The sequence below is a fragment of the Nicotiana sylvestris genome, chromosome 2, assembly GCF_000393655.2.
Source record: "Nicotiana sylvestris chromosome 2, ASM39365v2, whole genome shotgun sequence".
Lineage (NCBI taxonomy): Eukaryota > Viridiplantae > Streptophyta > Magnoliopsida > Solanales > Solanaceae > Nicotiana > Nicotiana sylvestris.
Genome location: NC_091058.1, coordinates 162,918,832 through 162,939,616, shown reverse-complemented (window position 1 = coordinate 162,939,616; position 20,785 = coordinate 162,918,832). Strand labels below are relative to the sequence as shown.

Here is a 20,785-nt window from a genome sequence, read left to right as displayed (position 1 = left end):
GGTCACGAGTGAGGTCAGGGGACTGTCTAGTGTGAAGATGATGAGGTTTGGTGTAGGTCAGAGTTCGACTCGAATCTTCAAATGAAGATTCGAGATGAAGGAAGGTGATTCGAGGCCAATAGATAGAAGATCCATGTTTAGGACAGTGATGTGGTCCTAGGGTGTTCATGAGGTGGTCATCGGCGTTCATGCCGCCGGGTTCTGGTGGAAAGGAAACTAGGGCGGCTGCTAGGGTTTCGGGGGTTCAGGGCTTGGTGAAGGAGATGAGTGAAGGGGGGGTGGGGGGGTTCGGATAGGGGGCGTGGGGTGTGAGGGAAGGTTTATATACGGAGTAGAGGATTGGATCCGAGCCGTTAGATTAGATGATCTCAATGGCTTGGATCTAATGGTGAGGGGTGAGACGAGGTCATTTGGCATTAAAACGGGGTCGTTTGGTTTAAGTGAGGGGTTGGGTTGAAATGGTTACTGGGTCGGGTTTGGGAACGGGTTGCTAAAGGGGGGTCCTGGGCCGTTGGATCAAGAGGGTTAGACGGCTCAGATCGACCTGCCTGAAACGGCGTCGTTTGAATTAGTGTTTGGGCAGGCCGGACTTGGACTGGACTTGTGTGCCGGTTTTGGGCCTATTTTTGTTTTATTGCTTGGGCCCAAACCGATTTTCATCACTTCTTTTCTTTTGTTTTTTCCTAATTTTAAAACAAAAAATGAAAAAAAATAAAAAATGAAATTAAAATAAACAACAATGTAACACTTTAACATAATTATCACACACATATAAAAATATTTAAGTAAGTTAAATCACAACCTAGAACGAACGATGCATATATATTTTTTTGAATTTTCTTTCAACGACCGAATTACAGTTTGATTACCATGACAGACACACTTTGTATTTTGATTGATAAGATCAAATGCAACATGGGCCGAACCACAAATGACTAGCAGCACATGTCATGAAAAAAATGAAAATTTGTACAGCGAGGTCACTGGTCACTATTTTTGTTTTCTTTTGGAGCGATTGTCCGTGAAGCAAAAATCACGTGCTTACAAGAGGTTGTAAGTAAACGTCAATGTCGTTGTTGGGCATTTGTTTTCTTGGAATGTTCATTGAAAGACTGAATGAAGTTTGTTTCATGCACTCCCAAGGAGGACGATTGTATGGAATAAGAACCACAGGCCAAGTACTATAGTTTGTTTCCATTGCTCCAAAAGGATTGAAACTATCACTAGCTAGGCCTAGTCGTACATTCCGAGGATCTACAGCAAATTCAGGATGAAGCAAGTCAAATGCTTTCCATGCTTGAGAATCCCTTGGATGCCTCATCAATCCATCTTGGTTACCCGCAGAAGAATGCCATCTCATAGACTCAGCAGTTTTAGAGCACACGAATAATCTCTGTAGCCTTGGCTTTAGTGGAAAGTAGCGCAAAATCTTTGCGGGCTGCTTCTTTTTAATGTCCTTCCACCTAGATGTCTTGTACTTTTTGCATTTTTATAAGCCTTCATCTTCCCCAAAATATAAAATACAATCATTTGGGCAAGCATGGATCTTTGTATAATTAAGACCAGATTTGTTGATGGTTTTTTTGGCCTCATACAAAGAAACATGAATCTTGGCATCTTCAAAGGCATCTTTTAACAATTCTAATATCATACTCATCGCTTTGTCAGTCATTCAACACAAACACTTGATATGATACAATTTTACTAGAAAGGACAATTTGGAATACTTCGCGTACCCTTCATATAATGGTTGATTGCCATCTTCTACCAGCTCATAGAACTGTGCATATTCTTAATTAAATGTTTCTTCACTATTCATGGGCTCACAAGACACACGAGGTTCATTGACATTGTTCCCTATGAACCCAAATGCATCGTTAATCATGGTTACCATTGGATCTTGGGGCTGCAGAGTCTCTTCTATGACATGTGTGCTCTGAAGCGTTTGTGGCATAGTTGGATTTGATTCTTCACCATTCAAATACCAAACTTTATAATTTTTTGGAAAAGTCTTACAAGTCAAGTGTTCTTCAACTACATTTCTTCTTTGCCACTTGTTAAAACCACATTTCGGACATGGACACTTAGTTACACGCCCATCAATAGACCCATACACAAAAGCAAAATCCAGAAATTTTCTAAGCCCATCCGCATATTCAAGTGTATTTCGTGGTTTGCTAATCCAAGATTTATCAATTGGCATGGCTAGAAAAGAAGATATAAGATAACATCACAATATAAAAATGAAAAGCTAATTCATAGACACTATATGAAAATCAAAAGAATAGTAATCATTTAATCTCACTTTTTAACTTCTGAAGAATAAACGGAAACTAAAGCGAGAAATAAACAAAGAAAAGAACATGTGAAACTTATTCAGGGAAAAACAAAAACTACAACATGCATGACTATTCATATCGTCAAATTAGTTTTGGTTATACCATCAGCATGAATTATTTGATACGTTTTCAGTTAAGTAACTTGCCTTTAGTTCACAAATGAGCAATACTAATTTTTTTGTCATCAACTGTACAACTAATATCAAATTAACCAAGCAAAAGAAAAAAAAAGGAAAGAAAGAGGGATCGTTAACGGATTCAAAACCTAAATCAGTGAAATTCAAACACATTACCTAAATCTAATCTCCTTACATAAAAGCTAATAGATTTGGGAGAATCGTTAACGGATATAAACGTCTTACATTACAGGTATTTGGGTGAATCACTTGTTTAGAGAGAATGAGAGAGAAGGTGTAGAGAGAGAGAAGGTGTACAGTGATTTGAGGAATCGCTGTTTTGGGGCTTTAGTTTACTCTGTTTAGGGCTTTTGAACGAGAGAGAAGGTGTTTTAAATTTTGAATGGATATATTACATTACATTACGGAATAATAACATTAAATGAATTATTAAAAATTTTGTGACGCCGCCATATTATGATATATATTGCGGAGGTTTTGTTGAACCGCCGTTATTTAACCGCCGCAATAATTCCAGTTTTTTGTAATGGAAAAATCTTATCCTTTCTCTGTCCTCAAACAACTCTAATTGGCATATCACTAGCATCACACATAACCTCAAAGGGTTGTTTCCAATCTGGTAACAGAACTACAGGGGCAACCTTAAGGGTGTCAAAATATATCATACAATCACCTGCAAAATTAAACTTAACATCTTTGATCAAACGGTTAGTAAGAGGTTTTGAAATCGTTTAAAAGTCCTCTATGAACCATTTATAAAAATCTGCATGGCCTAAAAAAACTTTTATTGCTTTTAATAGTTGTGGGAGGGGAAAATCCTACTATTAGATCAATTTTAGCCTTATTAACTTTTATCCCTTTAGCAATGATTTTATGTCTTAAAATAATTCCCTCTGTAACCATAAAATAATATTTTTTTCCAATTAAGAATCAAGTTTGTCTCTTCACATCTCTAAAGAACTAAAGTCAAGTAGTGAAGATCACAATCCTCAAATATTTTTCCAAAGTGTGTAAAATCATCCGTAAAAATTTCAAGAAATTTTTTGGTCATTTAAGAAAATGTTGTTGGCATGCAACGCTGAAATATAGTAGGGGCGTAGCACAAACCAAATGACGTTCTCCTATAGGCATATGTTCTATGAGGACATGTGAAAGTTGTCTTAACCTAATTTTCAGGTGCAACTGGTATTTTGTTATGCCCTGAATAGCCATCAAGAAAATAGTAAAAACCATATCCTGCAATTATTTCCAACATTTGATCAATAAATGGTAAAATAAAATGACCTTTTATGGCAGTATCATTGAGATATCTATAATCAATACAGGCTCTCTATCCTGTAACAGTCCTCGTAGGTATGAGTTCATTATTTTCATTATTCATAATGGTCAAACCTCTTTTAATTGGTACTACCTGAACAGGACTTACCCAACGGTTGTTTGAAATTGGGTATATAATACCTGCCGCTAAAAGCATGATAATCTACTTTTTTTACCACTTCCTATATTGCATGATTCAATCTCCTTTAGGGTTGGATTATTGGCTTGTAGCTACCCTCCATGAAGATTATATGCGTACAAATTGCTGGACTAATCCCTTTGATATCTTCTACAATCCAGCCTAAAGCTCCTCTATCTGCTTTTAAGACTAGAATAAGTCTTTCTTCTTGTTCTGCAGTCAAAAAAGATGAAATATTTACTGAAAATAATTCTTGCTCAAGATAAATATATTTTAAATGAGTGGGGAGATGTAACAACCCGGTCGGTCATCTTGTGTATTGCAGCCATGTTCCCCTTATTTATCACTTCTTTTATGTTCATTTATAGTTATGTGGCTTGCCAGGGTAGTTGGTTTGGTTCCGGGGATATTTTGGACTAAATTGGGACACTTAGTTCCAAGGTTGGAAGCTTAAGATGACAGAATTGATCGGAGTTTGAATTTTGTGTAGACGACTCCAAAATGGAGTTATGGCAGTTTTGATAGCTTCGTACAGTTATTTTATACTTAGGAGTATGTCCGGATATTGATTTAGTCTGTAAATCGTTTTGGCTTGAATTGCCAAAAGATAGAAAGTTGTAGGTTTGGAAGGCTGAGAGGTTTGACCAAGAGTTGACTTTGTTGCAACCGGGCTCAAATTTTTATTCCGGAAGTTGGAATAGGTCCGTTGTGTCACCTATGACTTATCAGCAAAATTTGAGGTCAATCAAAGTTTGGTTGATATGAATCGGTATTAGTTTTAGAACTTGGAAGTTCATAGTTTTATTAGACTTGATTTGGCTGCGATTCTTGACTTTAATCTTGCTTGATGTGATTTGAGGCTTGAACTAAGATTGTATCATGTTATAGGACGTGTTGGTATATTTGGATGAGGTCTCTAGGGCCTCGAGTGTGATTCAGATTGAAATCAGTTTGAGGTTTGGACTTAAAGAAGTTCTGTTTGCTTTAGTTATGGTGTAACTGCACCTGCGAGGTTTTGGCCGCTTGTGCGAAGCTGCATAAGTGGCCACATGTGCATAGGTGCGAGGTTTTGGGAGGCTACCTGGGAATGCAGGTGCGAAAGGGCTCCACATCTGCAAGTCCGCATAAGCGGAAATGGGGTATATGTGCGATGAGGTGTTCGCAGAAGCGGATTTTGTGATGGGCAGGAATTCCGGAGAAGGGGAGGATTAAGCGCAGGTGTGCCTCCGCATATGCGATGCCATGTTCCGCATATGCGGAAGGAGGTTCCCATGTAGGAATTGCAAAAGTGAGATTTGGGCCTCACCTGCAGGACAAGAGATGCGGTTAAGTGAACCGCAGGTGCACAAATCGCTGGGCAAGGAGATATAATCGAGGGTTTGAGCCATTTTTATCATTTTGGACATTAGGAGCTTGGTTAGGGGAAATGTTTTAGAGGGTTTTGGCTACCATTGAAGAGGTAAGTGAGGCTTGATCTCTTTTATTGATTATTATTGTTTACCCATAGATTTGTACACCTAGATTATGTGTTTTTGTGGTGAAATTTGGGAATTTTAGACTATATTATTGGAGAATAAGAATGTAGGATTTGGTGGCCGATTTGTGAATGGAATAGGATGAAATTAGTGTGGTTGGACAAGTAATTGAACGAGCTTTTGGATTTTGTGAATTTCATCGGATTCTGAGGTGCAGGCCGAGGTTGACTTTTTGATTTTGGTTAAAGACCTTAGCTTTATCTTTTGGAATAGTTTCCTATAGGTATTATTGATGGAATTAAGTTGCTTTGGTGAGATTCGAGTTATTTAGAGGCTAATTCGTGTGGCAAGGGTTTGATAGAGCGTTGGGTTGCGTGCTTAGAGATAAGTAACACATCTAAACATGGATTTGAGGGTATTTAACCCTAAGAACTACCGTACATGAAAAATATTGGGGTGACATATGCGCTAGGTGACGAGCATGTGTGCATGCACCAATGTGTTCATGGTTTGGGGAGGCCTTTAGGCTATTTACCGGGATTGTTTCGCTATCATATCATGTTATCCCAGTGTTCCCTTTACTTATTTGATTATTCAAACTTTAAATCATGTTAGACATTATGTCTCGGCTATATGCTAACTATTTGAGACTTGATAGGGCTACTCTTGTTGTTTATGAGTTATATACCTTATTTTCACACATGTTCTTAGTCATGATACTATATCTGTGTATGATATCTCTATATTAGTACTTCTTATTTGATTCCTAGTATGTTGTTGATTTCGCTTTAGGGTATTTCTGTTAAACTAAATATTTGAGTTGTGTTTATCTGAGACTTGAATGACAAATGACTGAGTTTGGGGCTTAGAGCCAGTTTAATACTGATTTTAAGGTGACGCGTACGCCATGCCCATATTGAGCTATGTGTTATTGTTTTGGGGTGACGCGTGCACCAAGCCTTACTATTGGGCTAAATGATTATGATTAGAACTTGGGCATGATACGCCCCTCCAGAGTCTGACATGCCAACAATGGGCCCAGGCATAGTATTTAGTATTGGCCCCCGTACAATACTAAGTGTAAATATTCTTGATTGATCTACTATGATACTATTGATTTACATGTACACTTGACATGTAGGAATACATATGTGCTTTCCTCATACTAACTGATAATTGACATTATGTATCTGTGTTGGGCTTTAACTGTTATACTTGAAAGCATGCCTAAATTTCTCAAAATGTCGTGATGACCCAAAAGGCCATCTTCTACTTTAGAACTTGATTTTGTGCTCCAAGGCCTTAAAACCTCATTTTATTTGTCCTCGACTTGCGTGCGCAGTCCGGACGTATTTCCCGAAATCCTTTATATGAAAAATTTATGAAATAACAATTTTTGGCCTCTGTCAACGTTTTGGATAAACAAACCTGGACCCGTATTTGGATGATCCCGACAGGTCCGTAGTAAAATATAGCACCTGGGCATATGCCCGGAATCAAATTCCGAGGTCCCAATCCCGAGAAATGAATTTTTGATGAAAATTGTAAAACTAAAATTGTAATGGTTTTGAGAAGAATGGTTAATATTTGATCTCATTGGTATCGAGTCTGTATTTTAATATTATAACTTATCTGTGAAATTTGGTGAGAAACAAACTGATGTGACATGATCTGGACCTTGGGTTGAGAAAATAGAAGTTTTAAAACTATCTTGAAATTTTCATGCAATATGGTGCTAAATTCGTAGTTCTAGGCGTTATTTTGGTGATTTGATCGCACGAGCAAGTTCGTATGATGTTTTAAGACTTGTGTATATGTTTGGTTTGGAGCCCTGAGGGCTTGGGTGAGTTTCAGATAGGCTACAGAGTGATTTTGACTTAAGAGAAATTGCCGGTGTGCTTCAGGTCCTGCAGACTCGCATTTGCGAGCTTCACAAATGCAAAGATCAGGTCGCAAATGCGACATTTGCAGCTGATAAGTTTGGACTTAGACGGGATTTTTCATTCACTCTCTCATTTTTCAAAACCTCAAGAGGCGATTTTCCAAAGGCTTGATTCTTAACTCATTTCTTTCAATCTTTTACTTCTTTTCACAAGCTTTCATCCTAAAATCCAGAGTTTTTTATGGTGGAATAGGGGATTTTGGATAGAACATAAGAATTCCGAAAATTAGGGATTTGGACCTCAAATTGAGGTCGGATTCCAAAACCAATTATATATTTGGGCTCGGGGATGAATGGGTAATCGGGTTTTGGGGATGGATTGGTTGTCACCTTATCATGCTATATTGGACTATCACAACAAGACCGTGACCTTAGTATTTCCGTGGTTGCCTCGATTAGAATGGAGAGGGACTCCTAGTCATTCTACCAGTAGGGTTGTTTCTTATATGAAGGCTTGGCATATGGTCGAGAAGGAGTATTTCGCTTACTTGGCTTATGTTTGTGATTCTAGTGCGGAGGTTCCTTCCATGGATTCTGTATCAGTTGTTCGGGAGTTCCCAAAGGTATTTCCTACAGACATCTAGGGATGCCACCCGATAGGGATATTGACTTTTGCATTAATTTGGCTCTGGGCACTCAGCCCATTTCCATTCCGTCATACCACATGGCTTTGCCAGATTTGAAATAATTGAAGGAGTTGTTGCAAGATTTGCTTGATAAGGGCTTTATTAGACCTAGTGTCGCCCTGGGGTGCACCGATGATGTTTGTAAAGAAGAAGGATGGGTCGATAAGGATGTGCATAGACTATCGGCAGTTGCCGAGGATTTATGACTTTTTTATTAGCTTTAGGGTGCCAAGGTGTTTCGAAGATCGATTTGAGGTCTGGTTACCATCACTTGAGGATTAGGGCATCCGACGTCCCTAAGACAACTTTTCAGACTCGATATGGGCATTATGAATTTCTTGTGATGTCATTTGGTTTGACAAATGCCCTAGCATCATTTATGTATTTGATAAACCGGGTGTTCAAGCCTTATCTATATTCCTTTGTGATTGTTTTCATTGATGATATCTTAGTCTACTTTTGTAGCCGAGAGGAGCATGAGCGGCATGTTCAGATCGTTCTTCAGACTCTGAGGGATAGCCAGTTATATGCTAAGTTTTTGAAGTGTGAGTTTTGGTTGAGTTCATTTTCTTTCTAGGGTCACTTTGTATTAGCAGAGGGTATTCAGGTGGATCCTAAGAAGATTGAGGCAGTCAAGGACTGGCCTAGACCCAGATCAGCTACAGAGATCCGGAGTTTCTTAAGTATGGCGGGTAATTACTGTCAGTTTGTGGAAAGTTTTTTTATCTATAGCAGCCGCGATGACCAAGTTGACCTAGAAGGGTTCCCCGTTCAGATGGTCGGACGAGCGTGAGGCGATCTTTCAGAAGCTCAAGACATATTTGACTACGGTTCCAATGTTGGTGTTGCCCACAGGTTCAGGGCCCCATACAGTATATTGTGATGCATCTCATATTGGACTTGGTGCGGTGTTGATGCAGGGTGGCAAGGTTATTGCATATGCTTCACAGCAGGTGAAGACTCACGAGAGGAATTATCCAGTTCATGACTTGGAGCTAGCAGTCATTGTTCACGTGCTGAAGATTTGGAGGCACTATCTATATGGCATGTCGTGTGTGGTGTTCACGGATCATAAGAGTTTGCATTATTTGTTCAAGCAGAAAGAGCTCAATTTGAGGCAGAGAAGGTGGTTGGAGCTGTTGAAACACTATGATATCACCATCTTGTATCATCCTGGGAAGGCCAATGTGGTGGCCGATGCTTTGAGTAGGAAGTCAGCTAGTATGGGTAGCCTTGTTTGTATAGTCGCTCGGTCTTTCTTGTTTGAGCGTATCAGGGAGCGGCAGTATGGAGACCCTTATTTGCTTGTTCTTAGAGACCTAGTGCAGCACAGTGATTCCAAGCAGGTTACAGTTGGAGATGATGGAGTTTTGAGAATGCAAGGTCGTATTTGTGTTCCTAATATGGATGGGCTTTGTGAGTTGATCCTAGAGGAGGCCCACAGTTCTCGATATTCTATTCATCTAGGCGCCGCTAAGATATATCAGGACTTGCGGCAGAATTATTGGTGGAGGAGGATGAATAAAGATATTGTTGCATATGTAGCTCGGCATTTGAATTGTCAGCAAGTAAAGCACGAGCATCAGAGATCTGGTGGTTTGCTTCAGAAGATTGAGATTCGTGAGTGGAAGTGGGAGCGTATAACTATGGACTTCATTGTTGGACTCCCACGAACCCAAAGGAAGTTTGACGCAGTTTGGGTTATTATGGATAGACTGACCAAGTTATCGTATTTCATTTCTGTGGCAGTTTCCTATTCTTCGAAGCGGTTGGCAGAGATTTATATCTGTAAGATCGTTCGTCTTTATGGTGTACCCATGTCTATCATTTATGACCGAGGTACACAGTTTACCTTGCATTTTTTGAGGGCAGTACAACATGAGCTGGATACACATGTCGAGTTGAGCACAATATTTCATCCTCAGATGGACAAACAGTCCAAGCGTACTATTCATATTTTGGAGGATATGCTTCGCGCCTGTGTTATTGACTTTGGAGGTTCTTGCGTTCAATTCTTACTGTTACCGGAATTTGCCTACAACAAAAGTTATCAGTTGAGCATCCAGATGGGCCCCTATAAGGCATTATATGGTAGATGGTGTCGATCCCAGTTGGATGGCTTGGGCCAGGGAAGGCTCATTTATTAGTTACAGACTTAGTATAGGATGCCTTGGATAAGGTTAAGATCATTCAGGATAGACTTCGTACAGCTCAGTCCAGGCAAAAGAGTTATGCCGACCGTAAGGTTCGTGATGTGGAATTCATGGTCGGAGAGAGAGTGTTGCTTCGGGTGTCACCCATGAAGGGTGTGATGCGGTTTGGGAAGAAGGGAAAGTTAAGCCCTAGGTTCATCGGGCAATTTGAGATCCTTGATCATGTGGAAGAGGTGGCCAACAGACTTGCGTTGCCACCAGGCTTATCAGCAGTGCATCCAGTGTTTCATGTGTCCATGCTTCGGAAGTATCACGACGATCCATCCCATGTGTTAGACTTCAGCACTTTCTAGCTGGACAATGATTTGACCTACGAGGAGGAGCCGGTAGCTATTCTAGACCGGCAAGTTCGTCAGTTGAGATCAAGAGTTATCCTTCGATTTTGTAATGACCCGACCGGTCATTTTGAGCTTTTGCACTTCACTTGCCAGTTCTCGGGCATGACTAGCCCTATGTGATGTATTATGACTGATGTAAATCGCTGGTTTTGGTTTTCAGGGTAATCGGAAAGGATTTAGAAGAACAGTTCTCAGTTTGAAGCTTTAAATTTGAAAGGTTTGACCAAGTTTTTCACTTTTTAGTATTCGATCTCGGATTTGGATTTTAATTATTTGGTTAGCTTCGTTAGGTAATTTTGGACTTGGGAGCCCGTCCGGAATGTATTTTGGAGGTCCGTGATAGATAGAGGCTTAAATTGGCGAAATTGAAAATTTGGCATTTTCCGATCGGCAATGGAAATTTTGATATCGGGGCCGGAATAGAATTCTGGAAGTTGAAGTAGGTCCATTGTATCATTTGTGATGTGTGTGCAAAATTTTAGGTCATTTGGACGAGGTTTGATAGACTTTTTGATCGAATTCGGAATTCAGAAGTTTTTGGGATTCTTAGGCTTGGCTCCGATGATGATTTGATGTTTTGATGTTGTTCTGAGCGTTTCGAGTGTGGAAACAAGTTTGGATGATGTTATGGGATATGTTGGCATGTCTGGTTGAGGTCCCAAGGGCCTCGGGTGAGTTTCGGATGCTCAACGGATTAATTTTTGGTCTTTTAACTTGGTAGATTTTCTGGTGTTGTTGCAGAAAATTCTTGTTCATCATGTTTGCTGTGGGGTCCCGCGTTCGCAAAGAGTAAATGGGGAAGCTGAGGAATTTGTTCTATGAGTTCGCGAGGAGGAGGACACGAATGCGGAGGTTGAGTAAAGTGTTCTATGCGTTCTAGCTCAATGGGCCGCATTCGTGAAGGGTAGTGGCAGCTGGGGACCCCAGGTCCCTTTGGTCTATGCGTTCGCGTGTCAGGGAACGCGTTCACAAAGGAGTGAGTTGGTAAAGCTTCGCGATCGTGAAGCTGTGGACGCGTTCGTGAGGGGCATTTTTTGAGGCAGGCGAGATTAGTCTACGCGAACGCGAGAGGACCGCCGAGTTCGCATGGAAGGAATAACTGGGCAGTCAGATTATATTTAAAAATTGAGGGTTTAAATCCAATATCACAAAAAAACCATTAGAGAGCTCAGGAGAAGGTGCAATTTGAGGAGATTTTCAGTGGAGTAACTGGGGTAAGTATTCTTCACTCATATTTGGTTTAATTCTATGATTTAGTCTTGAATTTCATCATTTAATATGAGAAATTAGTGTGGAAATTGGAGAAAAATTTCAGAATCCTTTTGGGGATTTGAATGGGTAATTGAGTTCGGATTTTGATGAATTTGTTATGGGTAGACTCCTGAGGGAATAAGGATTCTAGTTTTGTGGTTTTTATCGAATTCCGAGACATGGGCCCCGGGGTCGGGTTTTGACCAATTTGGGGATTTTGATGTAATTTGATTATATTTGAGTGAACTTTGTTCCCTTAGCATATTTTGATGGTTATAAACTGATTTTGGTTAGACTCGGGGCTTTTGGAGGCGAATCGAGAAGCAAGGGCGTCGTGGGCAAGAGTTTGGCTTGACTTGAGGTAAGTAACGCTTCCAAACATGGTTCTGAGGGTTCAAAACCCCAAGCTATGTGTTCTATGATTACTATTGATATGACGCAAACGCCAAGTGACGGGCGTGTGTGTCACACCTCCTTTTTCTACAGCCTCGAAAAGGGGTATAAGGGAGTTTTTTCAATTAAAGTGACAATAACCTAAACGAGATTATTTATTCAAATTCAGAGTCGCCACTTGGGATAATTTATGGTGTCCCAAGTCGCCGGTTTAAAATCCTGAATCGAGGAAGTTGACTCTTATTTATGGTCTGCGAACACAGAAATCCAAGTAAGGAATTTTGTTAACCCGAGAGAAGGTGTTAGGCATTCCTGGGTTTTGTGGTTTTGGCACGGTTGCTCAACTATTTTTTTTGGTAATTAGTCAAATTTTATTTACCAAGGGAATAATATGTACAAACAAATCAAAACCCCTAAAGCTGAACAATTCCAACTTTAGCACAACTATCTCCTTAACCTCCCCCCCATCCCTTTTTACAACATGTTTCCAATCAAACCTAGGGGTAATAGTTCATATTTCTCAAAACTCTAGATATCCTACTATTCCATTGTCCTCTTCCATGTATCTCTTATACTAGCAATTTATGGAGGCCTGCAACACTTCTTTCTTTGTCTAAGAAAGTTCTTTGGTTCCTCTCTTGCCATAGATAATAGATACAACCAGCCATCATCATCCTAAATATACCAGCTTTGGCATTTTTTCTTTTAGCATGATTGATTGCCCAGTTAACTTCTTGACTCCATCCCATAGGTAATATGTTGATGCCTTGCCAGTTGAGCAGTTTGGTCCATAATTCTGCAGAGAACTTGCAGCTGAAGAACAAATGTTCTATGGATTCATCTTCAGTGTTGCATAGAGGACACGCTAAGTTTGTTACTACACCCCACTTAAGCAGTCTGTCCTTCGTATATATTCTCCCAAGAGCTACCAGTTGCAAGATAAAAGTCCATTTTTTGCATCCAGGATTATTACACACTAGTCTTCTCCAGCTAATCTTGTGGAAGTCACCTTTTAACATGTGATAAAACTTCTTAATTGAGAACTGAGTAACATCCATCAGATCTTCATATGTGTAGCTAGCCGCTTCAACTGTCTCCTTTGCCTTAAACACCTTGCTCACCATCCAAGAAGCATTTCTAGGTTTAATCTCCCACAAGTGATTTCTCTTCACATAATAGTTATGGACCCACTTGATCTATAATTTTTTCTTACATAAATCCCATAAGTGTTTGCATATAGCAACCTTATTCCATATATGGATATCAATCACATTAAAACCTCCAGCTGATTTGGGATAGCAGACTTTGTCCCATGAAACTAATACATTCTTGGTTATCTCGTTTCCCCCTGTCCAGAGAAATCTTTTGCACATCGCTTCAATTTGTTGTATGATCTTTTTTGGCATGATAAATATCTGGCACCAAAACGTTTGAATAGAAAAAAGAATAGTTTTTATCAGTTGTAGCCTTCCTGCATGGGATAGAAATTTTGAAGTCCATGAAGTGATTTTTCCTACCACGCTGTCTACTAAAGCAGGACATTGTGAAACTGATAACCATTTAGTACTGAGGGGCACTCCTAGATATCATACGGGTAGTTCACCTTTAGGGATTCCCAAAACATCCATAATTTCCTTCTTCTCATCATCAAAACTCCACCAAAGAAGATGAAACTTTTATGCTTGTTGACTGTTAAACCTGAGGCATGGGAAAATTGCAGAAAATAGTCACATAATAATTTTACTGATCCCCTATCACCCATGCAAAACAATAGAAGATCATCGGCAAACCCAAGCTGCACTATTTGCATTTTATCACATCTGGGGTGATAGTTGAAATCATGTATTTTCCTTAAGGTCTTCAGGTTTCTGGTTAGGTATTCTATTGCTAATACAAAGAGAAATGACGACAAATGATCTTCTTGTCTTAGTTCTCTAATGGCATCAAAAGGTGGTGTTGGTTTTCCATTTAGTAGGATAGGATAAGACACTGTATTGACACAGCTCATAACCCATTTTACGAGCATATCCGGGAATGCCATACCAATTAGAATTTGTTCTAGAAATACCCACTCAAGAGAATCGTACGCCTTTTGCATATCCAATTTCATTGTACATCTTGGTGAAATTCCTTTTCTTCCATAACCCTTAACCAATTCATGGCTAAGTATTATATTATCTGTGATCATCCTGCCTGGCACAAAAGCCGACTGGAAATCATCCACCAAATCGTTCATAACTGTGTGTAGCCTCTTCGGTTGCTCAACTATTATTATTGACCTAATTATCTGATTAATTACATATTTTAAACCTATTGTGCATTTTTAATCTTTCACCGCTTTTAATTATTTATGGAATTATTCAAGAACAAGTTACGATTGTCATACACTTATTTTTTTGGTACACATTATGAATTGTGTCACAAGAACCGTACCCACGATCTACAACATGTTTAATTTATTAAAAAGATTGAATTGTGGTCGGGTCACATAAATATACCCCCGGATTTTAGAAATTAAAGCATCACAACTACGTCACGAGAAGCGTATCCCGTAGCTATGACCATTTATTTAAAAGCTCAATTTCATAAACTTTAGCGCCGGATCCCCTTTAATCTAATTTGACGTAATTCAGTTGAAGAATAGTAACCCAATTTCTATACTGTGACAAAATCATGTTCAGCTATAACCAATTCAAGTAAACACGAGCAGATTACCGAGAGAGCAAATTCAAAACCACGGAGAACAATTACAGAATCAACGGGATCATATCACCAAATAAATAATTAATATTAAGCTTGCATAAAACGAATAGAGGATGAAAGAGTTGAACCTCAATATAGCCGAAAAATTGATTATTTCACTACTTTGAACTCGTGATGTAACGAACCGCGGACGAGACTCGAATTAACATCGATAAGCTGAAAACAGACGAAATCTCGAATCGTCACCAAAAACTCAACCAAGCACGGATTCAAACCCACATTTTAATTAAAATCCGCCCTTAATTTTGGGACACCACAAGTATATGAAAGATGCCAACTTAGCTTCGTTGTATATCGAATCCCACGAAACAAAAGCATCACCAAACCTTTCACAAACTATCAATACAACAAGTAAGATCCAATACTAGCACAAAAAATGAAGTTCCTGAATATTAGGTTTATTCATTTCCACATTTTTAAAGCACTCATAAGCAAGATAAGTATAACCAAAGATTAGCAAACAAACATTCGAACCGCGAGCGGAATTAATGAACGGACGATCTCGTCGGACCCGAACTCGAACCGGTGACTGACCTGAACCTCGAACCGCAGTTTCTGTTCCATACTCAGTTTTTTCTATTACTCGATCTGTTCTTTATTTTTTGTGATATGTGTGTGTGTGTTTCTCATTTCTAGTAGTGAGGAAAATGGGTGAGGGTGGTGTGCTCGATCTAGCCTGAAGAGGGAGTGTCACAGTTGTTTTGTGTGTAGGAGATGGGTCATGTGTGAGGTGAAGCTTAGACGTGAGGCAGACGGCTGGAGATCTTTGGGCTATTCTCTTCTCCTTCTCGTTAAGGTTTTTCCTAAGGGTCCATAGCTGTTGTAGTTGTGATAGATGAAGAAGAAGAAGAAATAGTGGCGATGCGTGGTTGTCGCTGGTGGAGTCAGCGATTTTTTTGCATGTTCTGGTCGCCGGATTCCTTTGAAGGGGTGTTGGTGTTGGAATGGCCTTGTGAGATCAAAGAGAGGAAGTGCATATGGGAGGGTGGTTGGTCGCTAGGGCTTATAAAAGGTTAGAGATCATGTTCAGCAGGTTTTTTTAGATGCTAGGTTTTTTTTGTCCATGGGTGGGTTGGAGAAGACGATCATGGGGAGGGGGTCGTTTTTCGAGTTGTACGGCTGATACTAAAATCTAAGTCTAGGATTGTTTTTTAAGTTTTTTTCTAGGGTTTTAGGGGTATTGGGCTTGGGTTGTTATGGGTTAGGTTCGAAAATTAGGCTTAAAAATAGATTGTTTGAGCCCAAATTTTATTCTTTCTCAGTGAACAAGTCTAAAATACTACTTTATTTACTAATTAATCTTACTTAAATAAAATAACTATTAAAATAAGACTAATCGTTAAAACATACCTATTTTTTTGGTATTTTCAAATATCATATTAAAATAAAAATAAGGTACTATGTTTTTGTATTTTTTTAGTTTTTACAAAAGGTATATAAACTAAAAGCAACTAAAAAGAAGAAATATTTTTGTAATTTTCATTTTTTTTGATAAAACAAAGTAAAAGAGTCAAAACTAATTGAAATATCGATATATGGCCTAAAATAAATATTTTACGCTAAACTGGGTGAAATCTTGGGGAGAGTCAAAAATCACATGTCTACAGCTGTCCCTCTTTGACTGGAAATGCGAAGAGTTTTCAGACAAAGAACGACGAGATAGGTTTTTTGACCCGACCCTTATTTAGGGAGACCAAAAACTAAAAGAAAGGAGGATTTGACTGAGCCCTGTTATCTGAGCTGTCTACATATCCTTGGCTATAAAGGAATCAAGGCCCGTGTAGTTCCAAAGTAGGAACAGTGATGGAGTACACCGAGGTGGAGAGCCGATTGACGTACCGTTCTATCGAGGTTCCGGTCCGCAGTCCTGTTATTACATCAAAATCAAAATAAGAAAGACTAACTAAGCCTATCAACTATGAGTTACAAGATTCCTACCTATAAGTCTTCTTAGGTTTGATCTTGAATCTTGAATGGTTCTTTATGTAGACTTTAGATTTGAACCTTGACGCTTGTTAGCTGCAGGTGTTAGTTCATTCTTCCACATATTATTTGGATCAAGACCGGACATGCAGCACTCGCGACTTCAACCATGTCTTGAGCAATCCACCTCTTGTCTTAGCTTCTGCATTCTGGATTCACTTCCCTTTTTCTTTTTTTTTTCCTTTTTTTGTTTTTCTTTTTTATTCTGGATTGACATTATTTCTGTTGATCACCTCGGACTGTTGACTCGAATTCTTGCCCAAGCTTATGCTACTTCTAACTTGAATTGGTTTCTGAACTGACTTCCATTGTTCTCCAGGTGGACACCTGATTGCCAAAACTTGAACTGTATTCCCTTGTTCTACAGGTGGGTGCCTGATTGCCGAAACTTGAACTGTATTTCCTTGTTCTCCAAGTTGGCACCTGATTGCCGAAACTTGAATTGTATTCCCTTGTTCTCCAGGTGGCTGCCTGATTGCCGAAACTTGGACTGTATTCCCTTGTTCTCCAGGTGGGCGCCTGATTGCGAACCGAAACTTGAACTGTATTCCCTTGTTCTCCAGGTGGGCGCCTGATTGCCGAAACTTGAATTGTATTCCCTTGTTCTCCAGGTGGGCACCTGATTGCCAAAACTTGAACTGTATTCCCTTGTTCTCCAGGTGGGTGCCTGATTGCCAAAATATGAACTGTATTCCCTTGTTCTCTAGGTGGACGCCTGAGTGCCAAAACATGAACTCTATTCCCTTGTTCTCTAGGTGGGCACCTGATTACCAAAACTTGAATTGTATTCCCTTGTTCTCCAGGTGGGCGCCTAATTGCCAAAACTTGAATTGTATTCCCGTGTTCTCCAGGTGGGCGCCTGATTGCCAAAACTTGAATTGTATTCCCGTGTTCTCCAAGTAGGTGCCTGATTGCCAAAAAATGAACTGTATTTCCTTGTTATCCAGGTGGGTGTCTGCAATCAAAACAACAAAACAAACAAAATTTTCTGCCTCAGTTTGCACTCGGAAGATTTGTGAGTTGTTAGCAAAATTGTAAACCACTTATGCTATTGATGCAATGATGAAAGTATACTAGAGACTCGACTAGGATGTGCATCTCCTGTGAGTTAAAACTAAGAAACTTTGATCAACAAATGCGTCTGCTAAAAATAAAACTAAATGACCCAGATCAGGATGTGCGTCTCCTATGGGTGAAACTTGAATGAACCAAACTATGAAGTGCATCTCCTAGGGGTGCAATCTTAATTTAGGAAGTGCTTCTCCTGAAAGTGTATCTTGAATGACCCAGACTAGGATGTATGTCTCCTAGGGGTGGAATCTCAATTTAGGAAGTGCGTCTCTTAAAACAAATATAACTTAAAAGATCCAGACTAGGAAGTATGTCTCCTATAGGTAAAACTTCAATGAACCAGACTAGGAAGTGTGTATCCTAGGGCAGAACTTAAATGACTCAAACTAGGAAGTGCGTATCCTAGGAGTGAAATCTCAATTTAGGAAGCGCGTCTCCTGAAAGTGTATCCTAAAAGACCCAGACTAGGAAGTGCGTCACTTAGGGGTAAACTCTTAATTTAGGAAGTGCGTCTCCTAAAAGTAAAAATATAACCTAAAAGATCCAGACTAGGAAGTGCGTCTCCTAGGGTGGAGCATCAATGACTCAAAATAGAAAGTGCGTCTCCTAGGAATGAATTTAAATGACCAAAGCTAGGAAGTGAGTTTCATAACAAGTATAATCTGAAAGACCCTTACTAAGAAGTGCGTTTCCTAACGGGTAAAATATCAACTAGGACATGCGTCTGATAAAACAAAATATAACCTGAAAGACCCAGACTAGGAAGTGCGTCTCCTAGGGGTGAAACTTCAATGACTCAAACTAGGAAGTGCGTCTCCTAGATGAAACTTAAATGACAAACTAGGTAGTGCGTCTCATAGGGGTGAAACTCTATATAGGAAGTACATCTCCTAAAACAAAATATAACCCGAAAGACCCAGACTAGGAAGTGCATCTCCTAGGGGTGAAACTTCAATGACTCAAACTAGGAAGTGCGTCTCCTAGATGAAACTTAAATGACACAAACTAGGAAGTGCGTCTCCTAGTGGTAAACTCTTAATTTAGGAAGTGCGTCTCCTAGAGAAAAATATAACTTGAAAACCTAGTCTAGGAAGTGTTTCTCCTAGGGGTGACATGTGATCTTCTCAATAGCCTTTGCGTAAGCAGAATTGGGGCATTACACCTAAAAAATTTAAGCTTCCAAGATTTGATATAAACATAGCTTTCGTCCCTATTTCAAACAAAGAAAACTTGTGAGTTTAAACACGGTGGTTTGTTTGTGGCCTTGACTTTAAGGGTGATTGCTCCTTCACTTGCCATGATAACTTTGATTTCACCTTGAAACACCTTACTTGTTTATTGACTAACCACTTTATCTATCAACCCTTATTAATGAAAATACCTCTGATCCGTTCAAACCCATTACCCTTTATCTGTTGCATTGCTCAAAAAATGACATATACCGAACCTTTGTATTTCATATGAATTCCAAAGCACGCCAAACATCACCAACTCAGTGTGCATATTGCTCTTTCTTGACTTATACCACTCTGATGTGCTAGCCATATTCCGTTTTGTGCAATTGGAAAGCTGGTGACAAATTTTGAAGTCATTTCTCACTTGTTGTGACCAAATAGACTCAGGAATAGGAGGTAAATAAAACAAAAGGAACAAAGTAAGGACAATGGAAAGAGATGATTCCTAACAAGAAAACTACACACTTATCAGATGTTGATACCAACTCTAATGACCATGACATGCACCTTTGGATTAAGTGGCCTAATATGTCAAGCAAGTCTAATGTTCAACTCTTATTGTACCTCTTCGCCGTGAAACTGGGCTTCAATGCTCCGATTATCCCATCATTCACGGTCCTTATTCGACTCGTAGTGCCCGAAGGGTTCTCACCGTCAAGCCTCTCTCATTTTGTTCTTTCTCTCAACTTACTGCCACCTTATGGTGCCTATGAAGGTTTTCACCGATAAGACTCTCTCATTTTTGTTTTCCTTATGTAGAATGGAGTGTTGTCCCTGATGTAAATCATACCTCCAACTCGCTTGTCTTGGCGCAACTCAAAGATTGATCAGAAGGTTTTTCTTGGAACGTAATGTAGACTTTTGGATAGGATTAGAAAGAAAGGATATCATGAAGGCTCTAAACAACATGAAAGGGCTTAAAATTACAACTTTTGGAATCAAATATCTTACAATAACCACAACTTCTGCCCCAGTTTCTTTGCATGGGGACTTTTGGATTTTTATTTTGATAGGACCGAACCATGAGACTTCCTACGTATCCTTTAAAGGAATCAGGTCGAACGTAGTTCATGTCATAGGAATTGCTTTGTTTTTTGATAGTTTTTTTTCTTTTCTTTTCTTTTCTTTTCCTTACTCTTTTCCCATTTTTTTCTTTCTCTTTTTCTCTTCTCTTTTCCTCTTTTCTCTTTTTTTATTCTGTATTTGTATTTCTAAACTCTGCTTCTGATTCCAAAAAGGGATATGGAAGAAAATAAATAAGGCTCAAAGGGGGCAACAAAGGATAAAGTGTTTAGATAGCAGAATAAAATGCATTCATCATTCCAATCTTCAAAGCATGCCAAATACAAACAACACGATTAAACAAATTAATAACTTTTGACTGCATCAGAATTGATAGTCATATCCACACATTTGCCTTCTACATTTGTTAAATACAAAGCACCATTGGACAACACTCTTGTTACCACGAACGACCCCTACCAATTTGGGGCAAACTTGCCTTTAGCTTCAGACCGATGAGGCAGGATGCGTTTTAATACTTGTTGACCCACTTCAAACTTC

The 20,785-nt window shown here is 39.4% G+C and overlaps 2 protein-coding genes across 2 annotated transcripts; one reads left to right on the top strand and one right to left on the bottom strand.

Moving 5' to 3' along the window:
• The first annotated feature begins 7,795 nt into the window (after positions 1–7,795).
• Positions 7,796–10,122, top strand: LOC138885900 (uncharacterized). Its single transcript, XM_070166896.1, has 5 exons — positions 7,796–7,912; positions 8,553–8,667; positions 8,831–8,988; positions 9,157–9,391; positions 9,521–10,122. Exons 1-5 carry the CDS (start codon positions 7,796–7,798, stop codon positions 10,120–10,122), a joined length of 1,227 nt encoding a protein of 408 aa, XP_070022997.1.
• A 2,617-nt stretch (positions 10,123–12,739) lies between these two features.
• Positions 12,740–14,406, bottom strand: LOC138885899 (uncharacterized). The gene is made up of 3 exons (XM_070166895.1): positions 13,915–14,406; positions 13,415–13,585; positions 12,740–13,366 (listed from the first exon to the last, which is right to left on the bottom strand). The coding sequence occupies exons 1-3, from the start codon at positions 14,404–14,406 to the stop codon at positions 12,740–12,742; spliced, it is 1,290 nt and encodes a 429-aa protein (XP_070022996.1).
• Between the last annotated feature and the right edge of the window lie 6,379 nt (positions 14,407–20,785).